Source organism: Phaethon aethereus (genome assembly GCF_964289735.1).
Source record: "Phaethon aethereus genome assembly, chromosome: 4".
Classification (NCBI taxonomy): domain Eukaryota; kingdom Metazoa; phylum Chordata; class Aves; order Phaethontiformes; family Phaethontidae; genus Phaethon; species Phaethon aethereus.
Window position 1 is genome coordinate 19,815,943 of NC_138578.1, and position 23,719 is coordinate 19,839,661.

A 23,719-nucleotide genomic window follows, 5' to 3' on the forward strand; every position below is an offset into this window, starting at 1 on the left:
ATAAACCCAGCCTCAATTAAGAGATGCACATCTTAAATTAGGATAGGTAATCACCAGCTTCTCTAATCCTCAAAATTGGAACAGGTTATAACATGGCAGCCTTTTATTTCATCTTACTGAAGTTTCCAACTCACCGTTTCTTCCTCCTTGCTGAGCATTTTGGCACAGGAAAGAAAATCTTCATATTTTGCGTATGGTATGACTGGTTCTGGGAGTTCCCTTAGGTACAGCTTAAGCAGTGATGCCACCGTGTGCACATCTGTATTGCTGTTGGGTTGGAATACAATAAGTTGTTACTGTGAATCAGGATAATACTGTGAGATTGACAGGCTAAAAACTGCCACTTTTCCATTGTCACCCCAGATTTTACTGAGCAATAGTATATACATTTATAGATCATATCTGTAATCTGTTTTTTGGTTTGGTTTTTTTGTTGTTGTTGTTTGTTTTTTCTATACAGAACATAGGGTACCTGCAAGCAACAGTCTGTCAACTCTGCTGATTTAGTATTATATAAATAATTACACGTAAGGCCCTATTTGCAGGCACAGGTACTGAGAAGATCCTGGCTCTCACTGACAAGCATCTTGCATCTGGCACACAAAATCCATCTTAACCAATGCTTTTCATTTTCACCTGAGCCAGAAACCAGGCATTGTATTTACACTAGTTGGGATTATTCTCCCACCAGAGATGGCCCCAGCTTCCAAAACATGTCTCCATTCCACTGTATCACCATCTCTCCTCCGGTATCAGTACTAAGTAAGCAAGTTTTAAAGGAGACCATACATATCACAGGTGTTTAGTTGAACTAGCCCCATCTGAATTACAGTTCTTTCCCTGGCACGCATCATTTTCTTACTGGCTCCCACAAAATTACTGCAGCCTTTTAGCTGCACCGTTACACAGAAAACCTGGATATACTTTACACAGAACCGTAAATCCATGGGAAATGGGTTTTAGCTCTATCCTGTGCCAGGCAAACTAAGGCACTGCAAGTCACCAAACTTTGAAAATGTCTGAGTGCGAGCACAACAGGTAACATTATAGGGCTGCCAGTCAAAGAGCTGGTATGACATATGCTTTCACATAATTACATTTGCAAGAGACTTAAGGATTTTTTGGATACAGCTAGTAGGAGCCTAGTCTGTTTATCAGGCATACTAAAAGTAAGAAGATGGGGTAGGAGGGGTTCCAGTTCTAGCAGGATTTGAAATGTCAAAAAGGAATTAAGCAGAAATAACTACTGTAGAAAGTTAGGGGAGTAGACTGAAATCAACAGAATAAGCCTATTTGTATGCAAATTCATTTGAATCACAATTTCAGAGTATGCAAAAAAACTTGCCTAAATGTCTCTGTGGTGTGTAAAGTTATATTGTGGTAATTTAGAAGTACTTCTCTGAAAAGAAATAAATAAAAATAGATAAAAACTACAAGTTAGCATGAAGAAATCTCTCTTGGATTACTTCTGACTCCATCTCTGGGTTTAGCTAGTCAGGCATTTATTCAAATCCTTACTGGAATGTTCTAGATGCTTTCCCTGGTTCAGACAGAGACTTGTACTGCAAGCTATATCCTCCCCTCTGACTTCTGAAAAATCAAAAACACAGATACTAAATTATGCGAATTTCATTCATAAGAAACAGATGCACAGACATTTCTACAATGTGCATTACTGTGTATTTTCTTTTTCTTTGAAGACTTCACACTTGGAACATTTTTTAAACTCGCAGTCTCTCAAAGGGAACCACTGGTATTTGATGCACTTAAGCTTTACTAAAGGTATGTTAATCATTATTTTAGAATGATCTGTTAAAACAATAATGGCTTTTACCAAGTTAAATCTTAACAAGAATGATGGGAACGACCTTAGATTAATGTGGTATGGTATGAGCAATCTAAGTCAAAAGAGAAGAAAATGATAAAGCACTGTATATACCTAAATTTTAACCACCACCACCGTCCTCAAAATAAATTTCCAGAAAACATTTCTATACCAATCACTAATAATCCCCAGCCAAAATTCCAAAAAGCATTTTCTAGAGAAATTCTATAAACAAAGCAATAACACAAATCCACATTTTTAAGGAAGGTTCAAATTCTAATCCCTTGATTGCAACCCTCTACTTGTAGACGGGCTTTGATCCAAAATGGGAATCCTGTGTTTCGCTGCCCTGCTCTTCAGATATATATATAACACATGTAAGGAACAGTACTATACATGAAACAAGACATAGTTGTACAATTTTATGTTTCAAATACTAGCTCAGATTTGGCCTCTAGCCTTTGCCTTCTACCTATCCGCTATCCAGATGCTAAGTGAACTGAAGCTTTTCTTGACATCCTGGCTAACAAAACTCTTTACAGACGGCACAACCCGAGGGCTTAAAACCCAGACTGCAGTAATCTCTCAGGTAGTTGCTTACATATCTTGTTGCCATTGGTGCTAGTTTTTAGAGCACAACCATGGCATGCATGTCCAGGCAGTTGCCACTGATCGGCCTTATCCAAGAAGCAAATTTTACAGAGAGATCTTCAGTTTCCTAAATTGTCAGGAAAGCAAAAAGCAAATACAGAGGGAAAGACTTTTGCCAGTCAGGCTCTGAAAGAGAGCAGCAGCCACAGAGAGCAGATGTGAACTGGCAGCCTTAGGACAGTACCCGACACTGCAGCATCCAAGGGAGCCCAGGCCATCAGTCTGCAGAGAATTTAACTCTGACTGCTTAGCATTGACAGTCTTTCTGAAGATTTTATTATTACTATTTTTATTATTTAAATAAGGAAACTCCCCATGCCTTGCTGAAGAACTAAACCACATCCTTCCAGAGAATATTTGCATAAAACTAGAGAGGCCTTTCCAAAACACAAGATTCAAACAGGTTGAGTGAGAGAAATTACTGAAGAACAATTAAAAGTTAGCACACAGGTCTCCCAGTGATGGGATTAAGCAGTATCATCTTCCCTTCCTTGTACTGCCAAGATCATGCTTTGTGTAGTATGTAAGAATAATTTTACACCAGTCCCTTGGTGTGAAGTGGAACACTTGCTTCTTGAGGGCACAGCAGATGGAGGATAAAAAGGCTGAAGAAGGGGACAAAAGCCCTGAAAACTGATGCAATTTATAAACTTCCTCCTTTCAATGTGAAGTACTGATAGACTATCACTGCAAAGGGTTAGCCGAGTCAAAAACTGTGCCTCTACCAAGGAAGAACTGAGGGAGAAACGGGAAGGCAGGATGCTAACAAACTATCCTCCTGAAGTACACGCTGTACATGAGTATACACAAAGGTGCTTTCTGAGCTGGGGATAGAAACCCAGGTCCCAATTAGTAGACAGGGACACATTTGCAATTTTTTTTTTTTAACCTGCTGCTTCTGACTGAATTCTAAGGAAATACCGCAGACTGCCACAAGATGGTGGGCTTGCGAAATAAGATCTTGGAAAATTTGGTTTGTTACCGTTTTTTTTTCCCCCCTAAACTGTTCTGGAACACTGCTTAGGACTTAATCTGTCTACAGAGAAATTACCATACAGATTTTGACGGCATAAACAAACATACATACACACACACATATACTGCCTGCAAAGCTCTTTAAGAATTTTATTTTTTAGTTCTATTTAGCAACAGTTAGATAAAAGTTAGAAACTTTCTTCTTTCAATATAAATATTGATATAAAGTAAGTCAGTATTTTCATAATAATGTAACTAAAAGAGTGTTTCATATAATCAGAGACCTGTTTAGACCTTGCAGTCTAGTATTATTTTTTTCACCTTTTGTTTCAGAACACAGAGGGAAATTTAAAAATGGCAGACTCCAGGTTTAATACTCCATCTATATTTTAGGTATTCCAATCGCCAGTCGACAAATACCATTAAGTGCATTTCAGCCATAGAGGACAGCTTTTAATTTCAAAGGAGAGCTGAACTGCAAGCTCTCTTGAGGATGGGGAGCATTTATTTCCCTTTCTGGTCTGCAGTGTTCTATCCACAGTCAACCAACAGCGTTTATGTATCTGCCTTGAGGGCATCTGCGTAGTTTGTAAGATGTGGATTTTTCCAGGGCCTGCAGAGGACCTTTTCCTCCTGGACATTCTTCAGCTACAGCTGATCAGTTTAAGACAAGGCAGTAGTTCTCCCTTCAAACCTGGCCTATATTCCAGGACCATTACAGCCACAGAAACTTAATGATTATGCCTATCTTGGTATTTCTTTTGCTATCTGACAGTGTCGTATCAAAGTGTTCCATGATTACATATTGATAATTAACATGATTAAAAGTATTCATGAACAAGTATTAAAATAGAGTATGTCAAGTCCAGCAGAAAATCCTCTGTTACCTAAACTGGAACAACCCTCATTAACTGAGGCGGACTTTCTCCAAGTGCACAATAAATAATTATGAGCCTGACACGGGAATGACAAAGCACAACGCAGAAAACCGAATGCAACACACGAAGCATCAGCAAGCTGAGAGACGGCCTCTTTCAGCATGTCGGCTGGAAGGTCTGAGAACGATTACTTACCTCGCTAAAACATTAACACTCCTTTACTGTTGATACGTTTCCAAAGGAGCATCCCCCACCTCGCCACCACGCAAAGGCACTGCAAATGCACGTGCACCACGGCCTCCCCTTAGTCATCAGACTACACGTATTCAAAGCCCCATTCATTTGAACTTTGTCATTAATATCCCTCATGGCATTGCTGTTTTGACAGCACTTTCCTTTGTGACACCACAGACACTGTGGAAGTGGCTGTCAGACCGATTACACCGCCTGGAGTTTTTCACCCTCTCTACCATAAACAAAAATTACTGAAGCCCAGCAGGTCACCAGAAATCCACGCATAACCCTTGCTCTCGGACAAGCAGACAGCGTGTTCAGAGAGCTGGAGTCAGCGCTTCAGAGCACAAAGCCAACAAGCTCCTCATAAACTCGCAGAGAGGAAATATTAACAGGGCAAGGTCACATTACAAAGAGATTAATGCTGTGCCAAAAATAGCTCCGGATCATGATGACACATAAACAGTTTGCATAAAGAACAAATAGTATGCAACAACAAGCTGTGAGGCTGTAATTCAATTTAGGAGTTCTGGTAATAAAACGAAGGAGAACAGTACGGTTCAAACAGTTCGTGGAAAAGTAGCTCCCGGAATTACTAGAATTACAGCTTCATCATTTCAGATGTGTCACAGATCACAATCCTGGAAACAGAGAGTCTCCCTCGCCGACATAGCCTGTACCCACCACAACATTTGCTGACCATGTCCCTGCTTAACTGCACTCAGCTCTGTAGAGCAGCTCTCAGAGCAGCACAGAAGTTTTCCTGAGACGGGAGGACGAGTTCCTAACTGGCTGCCCAGTGCGCACCTTTGCCAGCCTGCAGGCAGCTTAAGCGAGGTGCTAGAGCCCATGACAAGCCAGTACTGGAACACTGAATAAGCAACATCAAGGGAATATTACAAATGTGCATAACTACCTGCAGAGAGAATCAAAAGCATTGTTTACTGCTGAGAAGCCAGTACCCAGAGGCCAGGAGGGCAAAGTTTGCATTCAGAAATGTTCTGGTGAACCAGGAATGGTTTGACTGATTTTGGGAGTCAGGCTTTGGTCCAGAAATTCAAAGGTCAGGTCAAATGCGTAACATAACTGGTTGAATGTCCTATGCGATTTTTGTTCCCCTGTGTAGATACTTTTGAAGCATTACACTCTCTCTCATTTTCCTACATAACGCATATCGAGTACAAGCAGTACCGTGCCTAATGTAAGTACCAAGTGAAATTTTGCCTACAATTTGTGAAACACATATGAAAGCATTTACCATTTTAAGCTCTGAGCAGCTTGTCCTCCTCTCTTTGCTGCCACAAGAGCCTGGCTCTACTTTTAAGTTAACATGGATCTTAAGTCTCATTTTTCTGTTTAGACAGAGAAAAAACCCAAACGTATTCTCCTCCTTTGTCCTTGTGCTTGTAATTTTTACAACCCATACTACCTTCCAGGGACCCATTCAGGGGAGTAAGCACCATAAGGAATACTGAAGATTGACAGACTCTATTTCCAATTTAGACATTCATTTCAGTAATTGTAACAGCAGCCAATTTATTCAGGTTGGAGAGTGATGCTTTAAAAGCAGCAATGAAGAAAGCAATGTAGGACCGACAAACGAAAAGACAAAGTCTATGGAAGGATATTAAAAATTACTTAGAAAAATACAGATCCTTAAAGAGAGACACAAATGCTTTCCGGTAAGGTGGGCAGAGGCCTAAGAAACAGATGGGCTCCCATCAGGAAAAAAAAATCAACCAGCTGTGGTGAACATGCTGCAAAATTATTTTATCATTTGACAGGTTGTTCAGAAAAGCTGTTAAGTTTCTGCAAGATTTTGCAGGGATTGCAAGTATATATAAAACATGGGAAATCACCACAAATAAACTATCTGTTCTTGTTTACTTGAAGAGAAAGCCACGAATCTTGCAACCCTAAGGAAGAATGCTTTAAAAAACACACTCTCAGACCTTCCACATAGTAACAAAATGTCATCCTTTCTTAAAGGTGACCATGGCCATCTAAGAAGTCATTTCACCGCCAACTGAAATACATGACTGCTTTTTTTTTTTTAAATCACAGTTGACACACCAACTCCATTTCTGAAACTGAAATTCATGCAAAGCAACTACAAATGTTCTTTCACTGCCAATAACTAAAAACACACTCTCCTACACCAGGACAGCAATTAAACTGATTTAATGACCCTTGCATCACGCTAGAAATGTGTCTCCTAATGTGTATTTAATTGCTAGACTAGGTCTTTAAGTTGTGCCACATGCAGAGGTTTTTTCTGCTGGCTGGTTAGAAAGAGGGCTGGAATTAGAAAGGCAAATGAGCAGATTGTGAGGATCAGGAAAGGAAGGCTGGAACAGGCAGAAATGAACAGGAAGTTTCACAGGCCTAAGGCCATTTGTGTTTGTCAGGAACCATCTTTCTAGTAAAAGACTTAATTTCACATAAAAATGTTTTGTTTAGGGATAACTGCACTTTCCTACTAGGAAAGGAATAAAGCCCCTTCCTTGTAAGGAACTATCTGCTTCTAAACAAATTCTTATGTGCAGGCTTGTATTTGGAAAATAAAAGAACAATTTTCGTAACCAGTGATTTCCAAGTCAGTGTCTAGTTGCAGTCTGTACAGTGCCAGGGCAGAGACTGAGACAGGTCCAATTTCTGGCATACACCAAAATTTTAAAACACTTTTTGTCTCTGGAGGAGAATAATAATTGTGCATGTGGTCCTTCTCACCTTGAGGATATTACGTTAGTACCATCCTCGTCATTGTCTTATTTTGCTTCAACAATCCCAGTGATTAAATGCACCAAAACATACCAGTTCGACATTCTGGATTACTTGGCTCCAGTAAGTAAGAGCATTTGCATACACACAAATACAGGCAGGCAAACTATGTAACTTTAAACTCTTCTGAGCTACTGGACTATATACATCAGTGATAGTAGTTATGAAAATCCAAGCCACATACATTGATCAATCATGTAAATATTAATGTTTGTTTGAGTGACATTTTTAATATTTTGTTTCTCCCTGAGCAAACTTAACTCTCATGTCATCTGGTAGTAATTGTGATGAACAGTAGATAGAAAGAGGCAATATAAAAAGATAAATCCAATTTTGTACCCCTTCTAGGTAAAAATTGTGGAACAAACCCTTATGTTATTTTTATTTTTTTATTATGCAGTGTCATATTCACTGTGCTAATTTTACAGAACAAATAGCCATAATCCACTTTGTATCATAACAAATGTATGCTTTGTAAAGGAGTCGAGAGACTTCAAATTTAAAATATAAGCCACACAAGCAGAGAGAAGAAAATACCCCAAGGGCAAGCAAAATGGATTCCCTGGAGGGGACAATTTTACACAGAGGTGGAGCTGTACTAGAAATACCGAGGATATTTCAAATAGGAGCAAGCATGAATGATTGCCTAATTGCACTGTTCATTCCTTAAAGCAGATTTCACAATATGTGCAGATACATACACAGGGAGTGAGGTATTTATTGATTTTTGGTTTTAAACTGACATGCAATTTTCAGAGGTTTTTTTCTTCACACAAAAGGCCTCAGCAGTTTTCAGTTGTAGCAGCTGTACCTTCCCTTTCCAAGACTATGAGAAATTCTGATGTTCCAGTTTTCATACTGAGGGGCTGGGATGTTGGATGTTTCAGATCAGATACCGGGTATTCTCATTCTGTGAGTTTTGAGAAATTTTGAATACCGGTTCTATTCTCATGCACATAGCTTATGATTCCTCAGTAACATCTTATCCAACTATAAGATCAAGATCAACTTAATACATGAAGGCTTCTACCACTTTCTGACTTCTCCTGGATTCCCTCTGCAATTTTATAACCGACTTCACTATTGGAACATCCAGCTGCTAACTCATGTGAGAGCTACCATTTGTCAAACATTTTGTTTCAAAACACAGATGCATTTTCTTCTGAGCAGAGCTATTTTACTTCTTTCAAATGAGGCACACTTGTTCTGCTTGCGTCCGTTCCATGGCCTTTGCCAGAGGGGTGTGGATAGGAACGCAAGAGGGGAGAAGGGCAGGGTCTCCACAGAACCGTGGAGTTCAGCAGCAGCTGAACTCTGGGCAGAAGAGCAGATCTGTGCCTTTGAACTCCATCTCCCAACGGCTCTAAGGCATTTTAAGGTGGTGCAACCATCTTAAAACAGAACGGAGGTGACATTTTAAAGGTGTACTCATCACGGCTGTGTGATCTTACCTTTGCTTTTGCTTTTAATTCTACAAGTTCTGTATTTTATTGAATTAGCTAAGAAGGCATAAAGAGGAGGATTATTTAGTAATTATTTCTCACACAAACATACACGCAAGCCTACACGCACATTTCAAAGCATTTTCACTTGTTCTAAAGTCTCTGTTTGACTTATGTGACAGAAAAAAATGTCAGTTTGAAAAACTGCAAGCTCCTCAAACATCATCTCTTTGTATTAGTTCCAACACTGATGACAGCAGCTAGTCTTTCTCCCAGTCAGAGCTGGTGACCCGGCACGGCTATGGAAGTGTGACCTGCACTCCATTGTGTTTTGTGCCCCATCAACAAAACCATCAGCTCAGCAATATCTGCTACAACCTTTGTAATTTACTGATGTATGAGAACAGGCAAAATGTAAATGTGGATCTGGAGATTCAAGAGAGAAAGTAAGCACAGACCCCTAAGGTATGTATTTTTTTCTTTTCTCTACAGCAACTTTTCATATTATGGCCACTTTCCAAGAGCTCAACTTGCCAAACAGGTTGCATCAAACCTGAAGACCATGCTGCTGTTCAGCACAATGAAAAGTTACCCCAAAACAAGGTAATCACATAGGCACTCTGTAAACACTGTGAAATGAACTTCACCTCAAAAGTTTACAGATGGAACAAAAGGTTGGAGGAAAAAAGTAGATGCCCAGTGGAAACAATGGCAGAGATCAGAGCAGAATTTATGTCTGCTTGATTTCTGGACCATTGCTACACCTGAATCACATCTCTGCAAACTCAAATGTGAAAAAGTAAACAGAAAAAGTACCCTTCACAGTGAGACATGCAGACATACAAGGTCAGTGTTCTAAATTCTCAGCTTCACAAGCAGAACTGCAGGACCAGCAATTTACTGGCAACTCCTGCTGATGTTTCTAATTGCTATAATAGAGATTATGTACCTTCTTCACAGCAGTAGCATGTAAAATCTCTTCTCCATTTCAACTGCTAACGCTCAGCTAGCATGGCTGTTCCTGGGGATCATTAGCATGTGCTACAGATGTTGCTAGATAACCTTGCAAAACAAAAATTTATGCTGCTGAACCTTGGTCTCATTTGTTTTGAATAGATAGAACTTGAGCACCTCTTTCAAGCTGTACCTCTCAGTGGGGTGTTGAGTACATCATCTTCCTGGAGTTTGGGGGTGGCTTGTTTTCTTAAGCATTTCCTCCACAATTATTTGGCTTTACAGGCATGGAAAAAATAACCTTTTGTTTCTGCCATTCTCCTACTTCTATCTCTGGTAGAGGTTGTGCCAGAGATATGACAAGTAATATTTATCTTAATGTCCAAGTAAGGAAAACATACCCAATAGATGCTTTTTTACCATTTTTAAATAAGTTACACAGTATTTGAACAGTCTGTGAGTATGCTACAAACATTTATCAGCTAACACTGTCACTTCCCACAGTCCTCTGGCTCCTTAAAGCTATTTTCTGGCAAATTATTCTAACTCTCACCTTCCGATGAGAAACTAATAAATCTCATAGGAAGACAATTCACTTTTCCAGAGCATTATAAATTCTTGACATTTCTTAAAGCAAGGGTCAGGACTGAGGAAACTGTTGGAGATAAAACAGCATTACAGATGTCTGCCTTCTGTGCATCTGTGATACACATACCTTCATGCATAGCAAATTTGCTCACTTCATAGGAATAGGGAGAGAGGTAAACGATTTCCAGCAACCAGGTTCATACTGTGGCACGATTTTGCACCAAAAGATCAAGCTATGCTTTCCTTCCTGTTACCTGCATTCCTATCAGTCAAAGGACCCACAAAATAAATGTAACCTGCCTCTTTCTCCTAATTCACATTAGACTCTCAAATGGAGTGAAGTATCCCAATTCAATTTTGGAGGTACATTACGAATGTCACTTAGGGCACACAGTGAGGACAAGCACTGTTTAACAGTCTCCTGAATTAGAATTTCATTACCATCGTATTAATTCTGATCAGAGTTAAAAAGGCTATGTGGCATTCATAATCCACTGGTTCTGCTTCTCTGATTGCACACTGAATATGTGGACTACTGCTATCAATGCTTATAGGAGGAGTGCTGAAATTGCACAAAAATTAGTCTTACAAAAGACTGAAGTCATACACAGCTGTATGAACAGGACTGGGTTCTTCTTTGGCCCAGAAAATTCTCATTAGCTTTGTGAAAATGTTTAAATAGTGGAATACAAACTGCACATGGACTGTCAAAACTACGTAGGTTTGTTATTATCGTGACAGCGACTTTTATTTTAAGACCAAAGGCCCAAAATGATGAAGGAATATGTAAAAAGTAGACTTCCCTTCCAGTCAGTTTTATAGGTAACAACATATTGAAATTGGTGGTAAGAGAAATTCCTCCTTTGTGGAACTGACTAAATGCCAGCATCACCCCTGTATTTCAAATGATACTAACAAGGCAATCCAGATATTTTTGATTAAGCCAAAACATCAGCAATACTTTTCCTAATTAGCTTTTCACAAATGGCAATTTTCCAGAAATGCTTTGAAATCAGACATCAAAGTCAGAAGAAAAAGAAGACGTTTTAGAGTGATAATAGGAAACATAAAGAAAAACCTACTAAAACATGTCATTCTGTCTGTTGCTGCCACATGTTTCACAGCACCATGGACCAGGCAATACAGCAGATCGTGTCCTGCCCAGGCTTCAGGCAGTGGGGGACAGCTGGAGGACTTTACCTGTCAAAAGAAGGTTTCTCTCCACAGTCAAATGCATCCTGTAACTCCTTGACAAGATTAGCCTGCCCAGGCAGTCGAAAAAGGCCTTCTTCCTTCAGTCCCCGCTGTCGGATAAAATCCACACACTGTTCCACCAACATAGGAGCCAGGCGGTTCCCATATCGCTTTTCATATCGGACAGTATCTTCCAGTTTCTGGCCAAAAATACCTGCATGAAAAGGAGAGATGTGTCTTGGTTGAAATTCATAAAAACATTTGAAGAGCCCACGTGTTGTATTACAACTGTGCAATTTACAGGTCACTTAAATGCACAGACAATTAACCAACTCCTTTCTTAAGAATAAAATGCTCGATTTCACCTTTGATACTCTCATGGAAAAACAATGCTGACATATTTTACAACAATGCTCAAAAACATTATTTAAAATAAAATACTGTAAATGATTTTTCAGACCATAAGCACAGAAAACAGAATAGGATTTTCTGTCACAAAACTTCTGATTCAAAAGTGATACACATCTCTGTCTTCTTTGGTTCATGCCTAATTATCTATTAAAAAAAAGTAGTTCCTTTGTCAGTTTCAATGGCATATAAGCATTAACTTTACACATGGACAGCAAAGGATTTTATAAATATAACTTGGATTAGGATTTCATTCCTACTAAACCAAATTATTAATTAAGTTTTCCCACATAAACAAAGACCATTCCTATGATGTATTACCAATTGCATTATCACTGTCTGCTTTAAGAACAATAAATTTGGCATATAAAAAAAGATCCTGACATGAAAGGTGAAATATGTCAGACAAACTGCAGGAAACTTGCATTCGTACTTAACCTCAGAAGAACATGGGAGTTTTTTGACAGAATTAACTTCAACCCTGATCTGAAGGTATCATCGCTACCACTGGAAAGACAGCTACTCCTCATTACTTATTTTGCCTCTCCCTTTCACACTGCAGACCCAGCCATCATAGACAGAATGACAGTAATGTTCAGGCCTGTCATCCGTGATGGAAGCTCTCTCTTGAGACCACCGTTTGTTGAACAGTGTTGGGGCTGAAGCAGGGCACTTCAACTTCTGTATATAGCAAGACAATGAATAGTTCTAAGGCAGTCATGATCAGAAACTAAAGACCTATAACTACGTACAGTTGGAAGGCTCCTTTTCCAATTATGTACACTATAAAGTGGGGAGAAAAAAAAGCAGTAAGTCAAATTGTGCCCTTCACTGAGCACACAGTTCCTACTGGTTTAAAAACATTCGACACGGAGAACAGAGTTGTTTTGGTTTGCTTTTTATAAAGAAAACCGAAAGTTGAGCCCAAGAAAGTTTCGGCCCAAAAGCTTCATTCACCCATAAATTACCATTACATGAACAAATAACCACAACCTAGGATAGCATTCAGATTGAAGCATCCTTCAGCAAAACCATCAATGTGCACATTTTTCTTCCAACAAAAGAGATAACTCACACCTCAGTTGTAGGGGGAAGTGGCCTTGCTCCAAGATGTTATGGCAATGGGGTAGCAAGCTGTCAGTTGCCCATACTGAAGGTCTGGGGTTTGTATTTAAGTGCATTTTTTTTACTGTAGCACAGGAAGTAACTGGAGGGAGTAACTGATGTCCAGCTAAGACATCCAGAAAGTATTCTGAGATGCAGAGCAGCGTATTTGGTGATTTCCATGGTACCCACACTTGTGGATGCCAAAAACAGCAGTAGGTAAAGGGACTGAACATCACACAGCCACTCTTTATTAGCTCACTTCTTTTCATGTTGTACAAAACCCGAAACCCAACCATTAGCAATTAAAGAAGGAATTCTTGAAATTTCAGAGTCAGTCAAGCTTAGGAGAATACTGACTGATGTGGAATATTTGGTGTCCACAAAGTTCAGCCTCTTCATGCTGGCAGAGGAGTTAAAGTATGCTTTCTTAATTCTCACATACCTTCCTAACCTCCTGCAAACTGCCTCTGGGGATGGCAGGAGTATTAAACAAATTCGGTTTCTTGTAATTTGTCTGTTAAGGATTGCTGCTGGTCAACACAGAGGAAATCCTCAAGTCCCTCCATTTTCTAGACCCTCCTTCTGAAATTAGTAGAATTAAGGAGGAAGATCCACTGAAAGTCAGTTAAGGAATCTATGTGATTATGGGAGTTTGGGGATTTCAAAGTCCTTCTTCATACACAAGAAGGCTGCTGTTCAGTGCCCCCAAAATTGTCCCTCCTCCTGGCTGAACAAGCCCCACTTCCTTTGCCTCTCCTCAAAGAGCGTGTGTTCCAGCTCCCAAGCACCTTGGTGGCCCTTTGCTCAACTCCCTCCAGTTTTATCTCCCCCTTGCCTTTTTTTTTTTTTTTTAAAATGGATACAGTATTTGGAATATGGGCGTTAATCACTTCCCTTCCTCTGCTGGCTCTGTTCCTGATGATACTGCCCAGCCTGCTGTCAAGACTTCCTTGCTGCCAGGTCCACTGCTGGCTCATGTCCAGCTTGCCATCCACCAGGGCACCCGGGTCCTTTCCGCAGGGCTATCTGCCTGGGGTTATTCCTTCTTAGGTGGAGACTTGTTAGACTTGGCCATCCTACTCCAGTTTGTCCTATGAACATACAGTCTGAACTGCCCTTCAAGAGCCCGATATCTCTTGGTTTTAAACACAAGAGTTTTTACCTCTTTTCAAACAAAATTAATCAGTAGAAGATAGGATATTCCAATTGTATGATGTACAATTACAGCTCATGGCCCACCGACAGTACAGTTAGTATCAATGAGCTCTGTCCTATGGGCTATACTTTCTTCTCTCAGTGCTAACGTTCTTTAATGAGTAATGTGCATATTGCAGCTTACATTTGCAGAGGAAAGAGTAAGTTCTCAAATCTACCAGACTGCTTTGAAACTCCTATTAGTAATGACATTGCAGTCAAAACACATCACTTTCTATTAATACATTTTTTGGGATGCTGCCTTTTTTCTTTGTTTTAGAATTGGCTTTCAAAGCATGTCTAATAGATAACAAATAAAAACAGAAGAAGGATTTTTTGCGCAGTGGGAGCAAAACCCATTCCTATATTATTATAAATTGCTGATGCACCACAACACAAAATGTATTAAAAACAGGTGGCAACCATAAAGCATTAAGACACTGCAACTAGTGTCAAACAGTATTTTTTAAGACAAATTGAAAGTAACGAGTGGTTCACATACAAAAGGTGACATATATTAAACAGATATGACAAACTTGGTTCTGTATTGTAGCAGCAAATCACAGGTACTGAATGAAGAAAACCTTAAAAAAAAACCCACTATAACTGAGAAAAAATAAAACCTGATATGATGGCGAGGTAACCAGTGTAAAGAAAAAAAAAAAAATTAATTCAAATCAGAGCCTACAATTTCCCAGTTCTGGTCCCTTAAGTGTAAACATTGAATTCCTTCTACTACTGACTGCAATAAGTTACACTGTAAATTAAAGGACTTTTATTGAGATACTTAAAATACACATAGCTAGGAACGCCTGAAGGAGAGACAGAATAACTACAGCAGTTGTCTCTGATTCAACGGATTGGATTCAGATCCTACATGATCCTCAGAACACAGTTGCATCGAGTCTGGCCACATATATACGTCACGGCCGGAGGGGTAGGTGTACGTCCCACCATCCTCACATGTCAGATAAAGCCTCAGGGACATGGCTCCCCATCTGTATGAATGGTGATAACACCGTATCTACCTCACAGGCATGAGGATCTCCACACTCAGCTTTGGGAAGCTCATAGCTAGTGTGGTAATTTTCACAACCATGTAATAACCTAAAGTCAAGATCTGAGTCTCATGAAAAATCACCACCTCACACCCCAAAGTGCTTCTGAAGTCACCATTTACTATACTCTGCATTCTCCAGTTTGTTTGGCTTTGGAGTGCATCTCTGGCAGGCTTGGTTTGGTTTCAAAGTCTAGGCTGAACTTCGCCAGAGGAAGTTATTTCATTCACCTAACAAATGCAGAACACAGCACCAGGCAGCACTTGGCCATGAAAGGAATCAGTCATGATAAGCCTGCATAAATATTGACTTGAAGTTACAGACTTGCTGATGCCTTATGGAAAAAGTACTCTGTTGCCAGGGGCAGAAGAGGCGGAAACATGGCAGCTCTGCTTCCACATCATGTTGTCATAACTTTTGCCTTGTTCATCATCTTTCTGGAGTCTGTTGGGTTTTTCACTGTTTTGGAATAAAAGCCATGATCATTGCCCTGTAAGGTGCATCTTCTTCCACTGTCCTTTTCTAAAGCTTTTATCCCCTCTTACATCACACCTACCTACAGAGATATTGTAGATTAATAGTTTATGAAGACTAAGATGTTGACTATTATGAAGCAAAGAGAATGCTGTGAAGAATTGTGGTTGCAAACATACAGTTACCTTACTGGTTGGCAGAAACAGACAGTGGTGAACACTATCAGCTATACCAGGTAACTACTATCACCTCCGTTACAGAGAACCAAGGAAAGGATAGTCCAAGTTACAGAGACTATAACATAACTGAAACCACAGAGATAATTTTGCACTCTGTTTTTTAAAAGTCAATTTCCACCACAGTAACTAAAAAAGAACACCTTTGTGGAGAAGGAAATAAAAGAGAGCCCTCATAACTCATACTGTTCTCCAAACCCAAGCTCTCCTCCTAAATCTCAATGTCTTCAAAATCCAAAAAATGCACAGATTCACAATTGCTGACCTGTGGTTTGGTTTATCCTTGGGATAGGGTGCCAGAGGGGAAACACAAACAAAACCAACAAGAAAACTTGAGATTTAGAATGGCAGCAGTTTGGCTTCCCCACAGCTGGAGGAAGGCAGGGAAATGTAAAGGATTCCAGTTCAGACCAGTCATTAGATGTAATCAGCAGAACTGCTTTTTCAGAGAGGCCCTGTAGGTCTTTAAAGCTATATCCAATTAAGCCAAGATCACGCATAACATCAAAGAGGAAAATCACATGCTAGTAAAGGGCATGCCGAGTGGTTATTCATTAACTAGAACATTCCCGTGGCAGAAGTTTTGCAAACATTTTGAGAAATTGAATTTCCAAGCCTAACAGATGCCCATAAAGCTTATGAAAGACACTACAGTGCTATATCCAAATTCTGTGTATGTCTACTCAAGAGTTGTGGAAGCACTGTGGTATTTTCAGTGGTACATATTCCCAGTTAGAGTATGTTTTTAAAATCTAAGAATCCAAGTCAATGATTTCCTTAGCTACTGAACACAGGCAGAAGTCACATCTCAAGTCTATTGACTCCAAGCTTCTGATTCAGTAAGAAAAAAGGAGAAAGATCTAGAAAGCAGTTCTGTCTCCTTGCTCTGTAATGAATAGCCTGAAAAAGCCCACCTGCCGCTCTAGCTCTACCATGGCACACAGACTCAGCGAGCCAGAAGGTTTCTGCCTTTCCCAAGCCACCCCTCAGCAATTCAGACGATAGCAGAATCTTCAGACCACACAAAGCACAGAGGGCTGAGGGCCCACACCTGTACGTGCGTTCTCTCAATGTGCAGCAGAGGATCTCCGTCCTTGCAAAACAAGCTTTGAGTTTATGGGCTATACTGATCAGAAAGGGTCAGTTAAGGTCAAAAGAATTGACCTCAGCTTAGGGTCTGGATGAGAATTTTAAGCAGCTCTCAATTCTCCATCAGTAATTCATTGACAGTGAAAACAACATATCAGGTAAACAGCTTTCAATGGCAGGGCTGCGAACAAAGGTCTTGCAATAACACAAAGAAGTGGCTGTCACGGCCACATAACACTTAATATGGAGTTTTAAATTGTTATTTCTTATCAGCTTTCTGCTCCGGTGTTCCCCAGCACTAAGTGCTATTTTGAGTGGATCAAAGGCAGGGAGTAGTTTCTTCTTCTCTACAGAATTTTATGATGTACAGGAGAGGAAAAATCACACCAAAAATAGCAGTGGCAGAATTTTGTTCTTGCCTGACTCATTTTCTTTCCTTCAAGCCTTCTCCTACACCACAGTCAGTGTGATGCCAGCAGTAGATAAGGTAAGAGAAACTCCTGCCCTGGAGTTCTGCACATCAGAGGTTACTGCTTAGAAAAAACAACTCTGAAATAAGAGCAGAACTAGTTACAGGCTGGAAAGGAAGGGAGGCAATTTTAAAAACATCACCAGGAACTTACCACAGTCAATCACATCAGGGCCTGCATGATTTCTCTGACTGTGGCCAATGCCGCCACCTCCTGCAAAACTCTGCTCACCCAAATTCACCATGCTACTGAATGTTCTCACCACTGCATGCCACCAAAGTTACCTTTAGTTACTGCTTTTTCCACTTATCCTGCCTGTGCACTCAGGAGGTTCCTGTGGTGGTACTTAACCAGAGAGCATCTTCTCTAAATTGGATTTTAAATACACTTGGCTCCGTCTGTTCAGATGCTGCCTCTGAGCACTGACTTGTCCTATGATACACCCTCTAAACAGGTCTGACATTTAATCTTTCAGTGCCTATCAAAATGCAGCTTTGATCTGGATTTCCAGGAAGGGTTCTACATCTTGTAGCATTGGTGAAGATGATGATGTATCTCTGCCTAAACATACAATATCATGATTCCCTTGTAGTTCTCCCAATGACTCACCAATGGTTTTCCCTATTAATTTTATTTTCTGCATCATGTTGCACAGCTTAGAACTAACTCATCTGCTTTATGCAAGTATGGGCTAGGTTTGCAGAAGGCTAGTTTTGCCTTTTTTTATACTTAGGTATAAAATCTGCAAATGAAGTTAAAAGAATTCGGTATGTCAATTAATAAGACAAGTGTAGTTAGCCTAATTTGCCTGTGCAACCGTAGTAAAGGCTTGACTAAAGTCCAGCTAATGTTCACCTTTCTGTTGACTTCAGTGGGACATGGACCCAGTTAAACACGCGCACCTTGCATTCTGCAGCTCTGACCTAGGCGCCTCATCACAATGCTCTTGACAGAAAACGTGTAAAAGAAAGCAACTGAAATAAATGATATGTAGAGGAGAGCAAATTAGCAGTACGGCCTCCATCATTCTGTCCTCTGCCCCAAGCACTGCAGCTTCACTTGGAGTTTTAGACATGAAGAGTTTCTGTGTTAGAACATATGGGGAAAGAATCAACAGCTGAAGCTTTGGAGCAGCTAAGGCTGCACCCTGGGCGCAAAGACAGCTGTCTGCAAAATTATCAGTTAATCCTTTATTCAACTTCCAAACATTTCTCAAATAATTAAGTGTATAAACGGGGCACAGACAGCTCCAATTCACACTGACACCTTGAAGTGCACTAGCACACTTCATACAGACACATCCACGGCCTCCTCGCCAGTCTCCAGAAGGACTGAACTCCGGCAACCAAGGGAAACGCTGGCCTGGGGGGGTGCGGGGTACAGGGTGCAAACAGCTTTCCGTGCTATCTCAGCTGCAGGGGATAGATGACCTCTGCTGTAGTTCTGTGGCAAGTCCCTCACTGGTTGTGATCCCTCATTTCAAGGCATCGCCCCTGACTGCCTGAGCACACAACGCTCAAAAGCGATGACGCCACTACATCGCTACTGAGTCGCATGAGCAAAGAGCTGCATGGTCTTGCAAAAGGACAAATGGCAGCACGGAGGAACAGTTTAGGGAGAAGCAGGAGATGAAGATGATTGCACAAGGCCTGTGTAAGATAATTTCTCACACTTCAGAACAACATGGCAATTTAGCCCTTTCACTTGGATTTCTCTGTCCAGCAGTTTTTAAGGCAGCACCAATATTGCCCTCTTCCCCTACACAAAGTTTTTGTCCTTGTCATAGAGGTAGTTTCTCCCCACCCATCCCAAGCACCATGGTACCTCATCACCCCTTGTCATATCTCTTTCTCAGACATGTGTTTCCCTTCCAGTGCTTCCAGGTGACATATTTTGAAGGCCAGCCTCCTCTTTGCCCTCCTGTGCCCAGGACAGGACTATGTACAATGTGGAAGAAAACTGCCTCTAAACATCTCTATGCAGCAGGTGGAAAGGCAAACGCAGGCTGCAGAGCAGCAGGCTGAAGTGGCAATGCAGCAACAGCACAGTGCATTGTAGGGCTACACTTCAAGCCATCAGAAATCTCTGAATCCAAGGCATTGAGTCTTCTGCACACAGGCACATTTATCATGTTGCTTTGCTCCCCATCTTCTCCCCCCCTCCTCCCACAAGGACAAAATGCAAACCCAAACTCTTTTCCCTGATGTTCTGCCAGCCAAATAGGTGACTCAGACCTGTGATGCTCCGATTCCCCCACTGCTCCCACTGATTTTTGCTCAGAGGCTTCTGCAATAATCTTGTCTCGAGCCACCTCATTCAGGCAGCCTATTTATGGGCTATTATGTAGAGGGGACAGTATCAGCTGACCACCTACAAACAAGTGAACAAAGAAGTAAATAAATCATTTGTGGAATGTTGGCATCTGCATTGTTTAATGCTTTTTGTTTCGGTACTCTCATCTGCCCCTGCATACCCAGCCCCCTTGACTTCTCAGAAACCATGGCTTCACTAGCAAAGCAGAACACAGCGACAGAATGGACCTACCTTTGCGGAAACTAAAACACCGCTTAATTCTCCTATAAGTAGTTTTAGGAATGAAAGGAGCTGCTGCTAGGGCACCTGGGCTGCGGACTCCAGCATTTCTGTCTTCAGGCATCATACAGGCCAGAGCCTCGATGCCCCTCCAAAGCTTTCCTTTACCGGCTGCATCCAGATGAAACACCACGACTGCTCATCATTACTGACTGCTGAGGAGTTTTTATAATCGTGTATTTTCCTCTGGAGCTAGGAGATTTGTGGTCTTCTAGATCTTGGGTAGGGCTTGAAGTGATTTTAATGTTCTCTTCCCTGCTTCAATTTTGCTTTGGGGAACAATTCCCTTCCGTCTCTCTATTTCCTTTCGTTTCTTTTATTTCCTGTGGCAAGACAACTGTCTATTATGCAATGTCACAACAAAAGAGTTTCAGCAAAAAGATACATTTTCCATGCAAACAGAAGTGCCTGCACAAACGGAGAGGGAGAAAGACCTCTTCCTCCCAGCTGGAACAGGGGGTTGAGTGGCAGAGACTCCAATTCCACAGGAAAAGGTCAGCGCTTTGCAGTGTGCAAGGGGAAAGAGAAGAACAATACCAAAAAGGCCACCGAAGAATCCTCCAGGATACGACACTCCTTGCTGGCTCCCTTTATCTCTGCAACCGAGAAGCAAAAACAACAGCCCCTTCGCCCGAAAGGCTCTCTGTCCATAACCGATTCCTTTCAAAAGGCCTTTTATATACCCATCTCCCTGTCTGCGTTCTCACGGGCTTCTCGCTTGTTTTATTGCCTTCAAACTACCAGAAGCTCTCATGGGAGAGGTGCGTCAGATGCGGCAGCAGCACATCTTTGCCGGCAGGATCCTGGGGAGCCGCTGAGGAATACGCGCCTCCACACGGGGATGCTCTGCTTGCTCGCTCCCTCCCGGTCCCGCGCCTGGCAATGGCAGCCACGGCCGCCGCCGCCTGCGCCAGACCCTCGCGTGCGGCAGGTGCAGGGCGACGATGTAGAGGATGGAGCTGCCGCAGCGCAGATCTGGCCGTTCCTCCGGGTGACTTTGAGTTGACTTCAGGCGGCTGTCGTGCGCGGCAGCTTGAAAAGCAAGCAGCCTGTGCCTGGCTCCCGCAGGAGGTGCCAGACCTTACGCTACTACCCCTGCTAAAATGCTCATGCTCCTTCTTCTCGCCTCCTCCCTCCCCCTTAGTTGCAAGCTCTGCAATTAAAGCTCAGGCCTTTCACTCCTGTAAAAAAATTGCCTTTTTAATCTAATCAGGAAAGGAATTTCATGTGCAAACAGGCATTGCATGCCCTGGCTCATTTACATTTCTTTTCCATTTCAGAATTTTTTCCACAATCATCTTACTCTTTTGGTGCAAAAAACAAGCTGTTTCTGATCACCGTAGCAGATTCCCACTTGCCCCCCTCCCGCCTTCTCTTTCTAGCACAGGTTAACAAATAACAATTTAATGATATGGTTAATCATTTACAGAGATCCTTGCTCTGGTACCAGGAGTCCTTTCCCACTGCCAGACAAACTTTAAATATTAGCAGCTCACCAAGGCTCAGACACATCCGTTGCATTGTGCGCGCACACACGCACAGTTTGCTTACAATGCTTAAAAGAATCAGAAAATTCAAATACGTTACTCAAAGTGGCACTTGACTTGTATGACACCAGACTATTGTGGTTTACCATGAAATACTGAAATTTAGGAAGCTGATACAAAACTACTGTTTTGATTGATTTAGCTGTCTGAAATAATTTCGTGTTGCAAGTAATTACTTGTTACTGGCTACTCGTCATCATATGACTGCAACTTTTCTGTATCTTGTTTATAGTTAATGTAACAGATAAAAAGCTTTTTAACTCCAGTGGCTGCAGCTCATAAAGGCAGGCTCTTAGACATCTTAAGCCCGAAGTGCCCTTCTTTAGAAGGGTCAGACTGTTGCAGCAGCTGTAGCAACATCCATGTAACAAGGGATAAAAAAAATGAGTGTGTCCAGCCATATATATAATTACAGAACACTTCATAAGGCTTATTAAGACTTGTTAAGGTAGCTCAGACTATCAACTTGAGTAACAAGTAGTTAATAAAATGGAGGACGTTTTTAATGGTGACACATCCCATGATACTGCTTTTGCCTTGTTATCACGGTCAAGCCTTCTCTGTGAACGCTAAACCCAAAATCATGTTCCATCTATTCTCACGTTTTCCAGGGAGTTAACTGTTTGCTTCCCAATACAAATAACCCTGAGTCTGTGTATTTGCTCAAGAAATCCAATAGGAAAAACAAAAAGAACATGCCTAGAACTGTTTTAACTACAAATGAACTTAAACAGTAATTCAAGGATTGCACCCATCTCATTTTATGCAAATCAGCATGCAAAGTCTTCAGTCAGGTGCTTCACTTAATAATTGGCATTAAACACTCCTACAACAGTGACGGTGTCCTGAGACTTTTCATGGCGGCTGGAAGGATTCCCAGATGTGAACCAGAAATAGCTCTTGCCCTATAAAAGCAAATGAGGGGCTGGTAAAGAAAGCATGGGGTCAGGACTCAGGAGATTTGGTTTCTATTTGTAGCTCTGTGCGTGGACTTGGGCTAGAAATGGAGTTTCACCTAATCTCAGCTCCCTGCCTGTAAAATCCAGACACTTCTCCACTTGCAGAAGAATTACAAGGTTGCCTTTCCTCATTATGTGCCACAGAAAGATACTGTGGTGCTGGCAGCCAAGTGCAAAAAACCCAGAGATACTCTTCAGAAAATCCAGTTCTGCTTTGCCCCCAAATTTATTATTGCCACAGTAGCTTATGCTACTACTGGACAGGAGTAAGACAACACTGAGGAGCTCAACATGAGGCCTGCTTTACAAAGAAAAAGTTGGGGATGGGTAATCTCTGTGCTATATAAACAAGCAGATTTCTTACTTAGCATAATTGCCGGAGACTCTGCTCCTCCTACCTCCCCTCTCCCAAACCAACTCAATATGCCTGTAGAAGATCGTACCTTTTAAGAGTAACTTTCACTTTGTGGGTTTTGAGGTTTGGTTTTTTTAAGCATCCTCCTATAAGAACTACATGCCCAGATCCAGGACTGTGCTAGCTTATTAACGTACAGGGCCAGATCCCAGTGAGATGACTGCTTAGCACATCTTTCCAGGCCACCTTTCCCTGGGAGGAGACAAAGAGAAGACAGTCATGTCTGAAGAGGTGGCAGGCAGGCCCTAGCTGACCAAGTCCCTCAGTGCAGCCCACCAGCGAGGCCAAAGCCTCCTCTTAAGAAATAAGTCACAAAGGAAGATGGGTGGCTTACAAGAAAAGTTTTGTTTAAAATGGTGGTTTCCTTCAGTCCCTCCCACCCTCTCTCCTGTGGTCTACCTGGCAGTTGAGAAAAAGACACATACAGTCAGCAATCACGGTTTTCAGTGATAACTGCGCTTCTCGGTCATGAAACAGCACAGACAATCCTGCCTGCCTTAGTTTTCCAGTGACCCCCAGACAAGACCAAAAAGCATCTGATGCAATACGGGTCTTCTTTCACAGCGGAAAAATATTTCTGTCCCTGAACCTGGCGATCTGAGAGCTCCAAGGAACAGACTGATTAACATACTGACATTTCATGCAAGT

The 23,719-nt window shown here is 41.4% G+C and overlaps 1 protein-coding gene across 2 annotated transcripts in view; it reads right to left on the reverse strand.

Annotated features, from left to right (window-relative positions):
* ARHGAP24 (Rho GTPase activating protein 24) overlaps positions 1-23,719 on the reverse strand; it is a gene marked incomplete at both ends in the record, with an annotated part of 185,613 nt that overhangs the window by 13,627 nt on the left and 148,267 nt on the right. The window contains 3 exons of one of the 2 annotated variants that reach the window (XM_081999363.1): positions 135-267; positions 11,529-11,736; positions 20,103-20,214. In XM_081999363.1, the coding sequence (XP_081855489.1) occupies positions 135-267; positions 11,529-11,736; positions 20,103-20,214 (453 nt within the window). Of the gene's footprint in view, positions 1-134; positions 268-11,528; positions 11,737-20,102; positions 20,215-23,719 lie in introns of those variants that run through there. The other variant, XM_081999362.1, reaches the window with a different exon arrangement.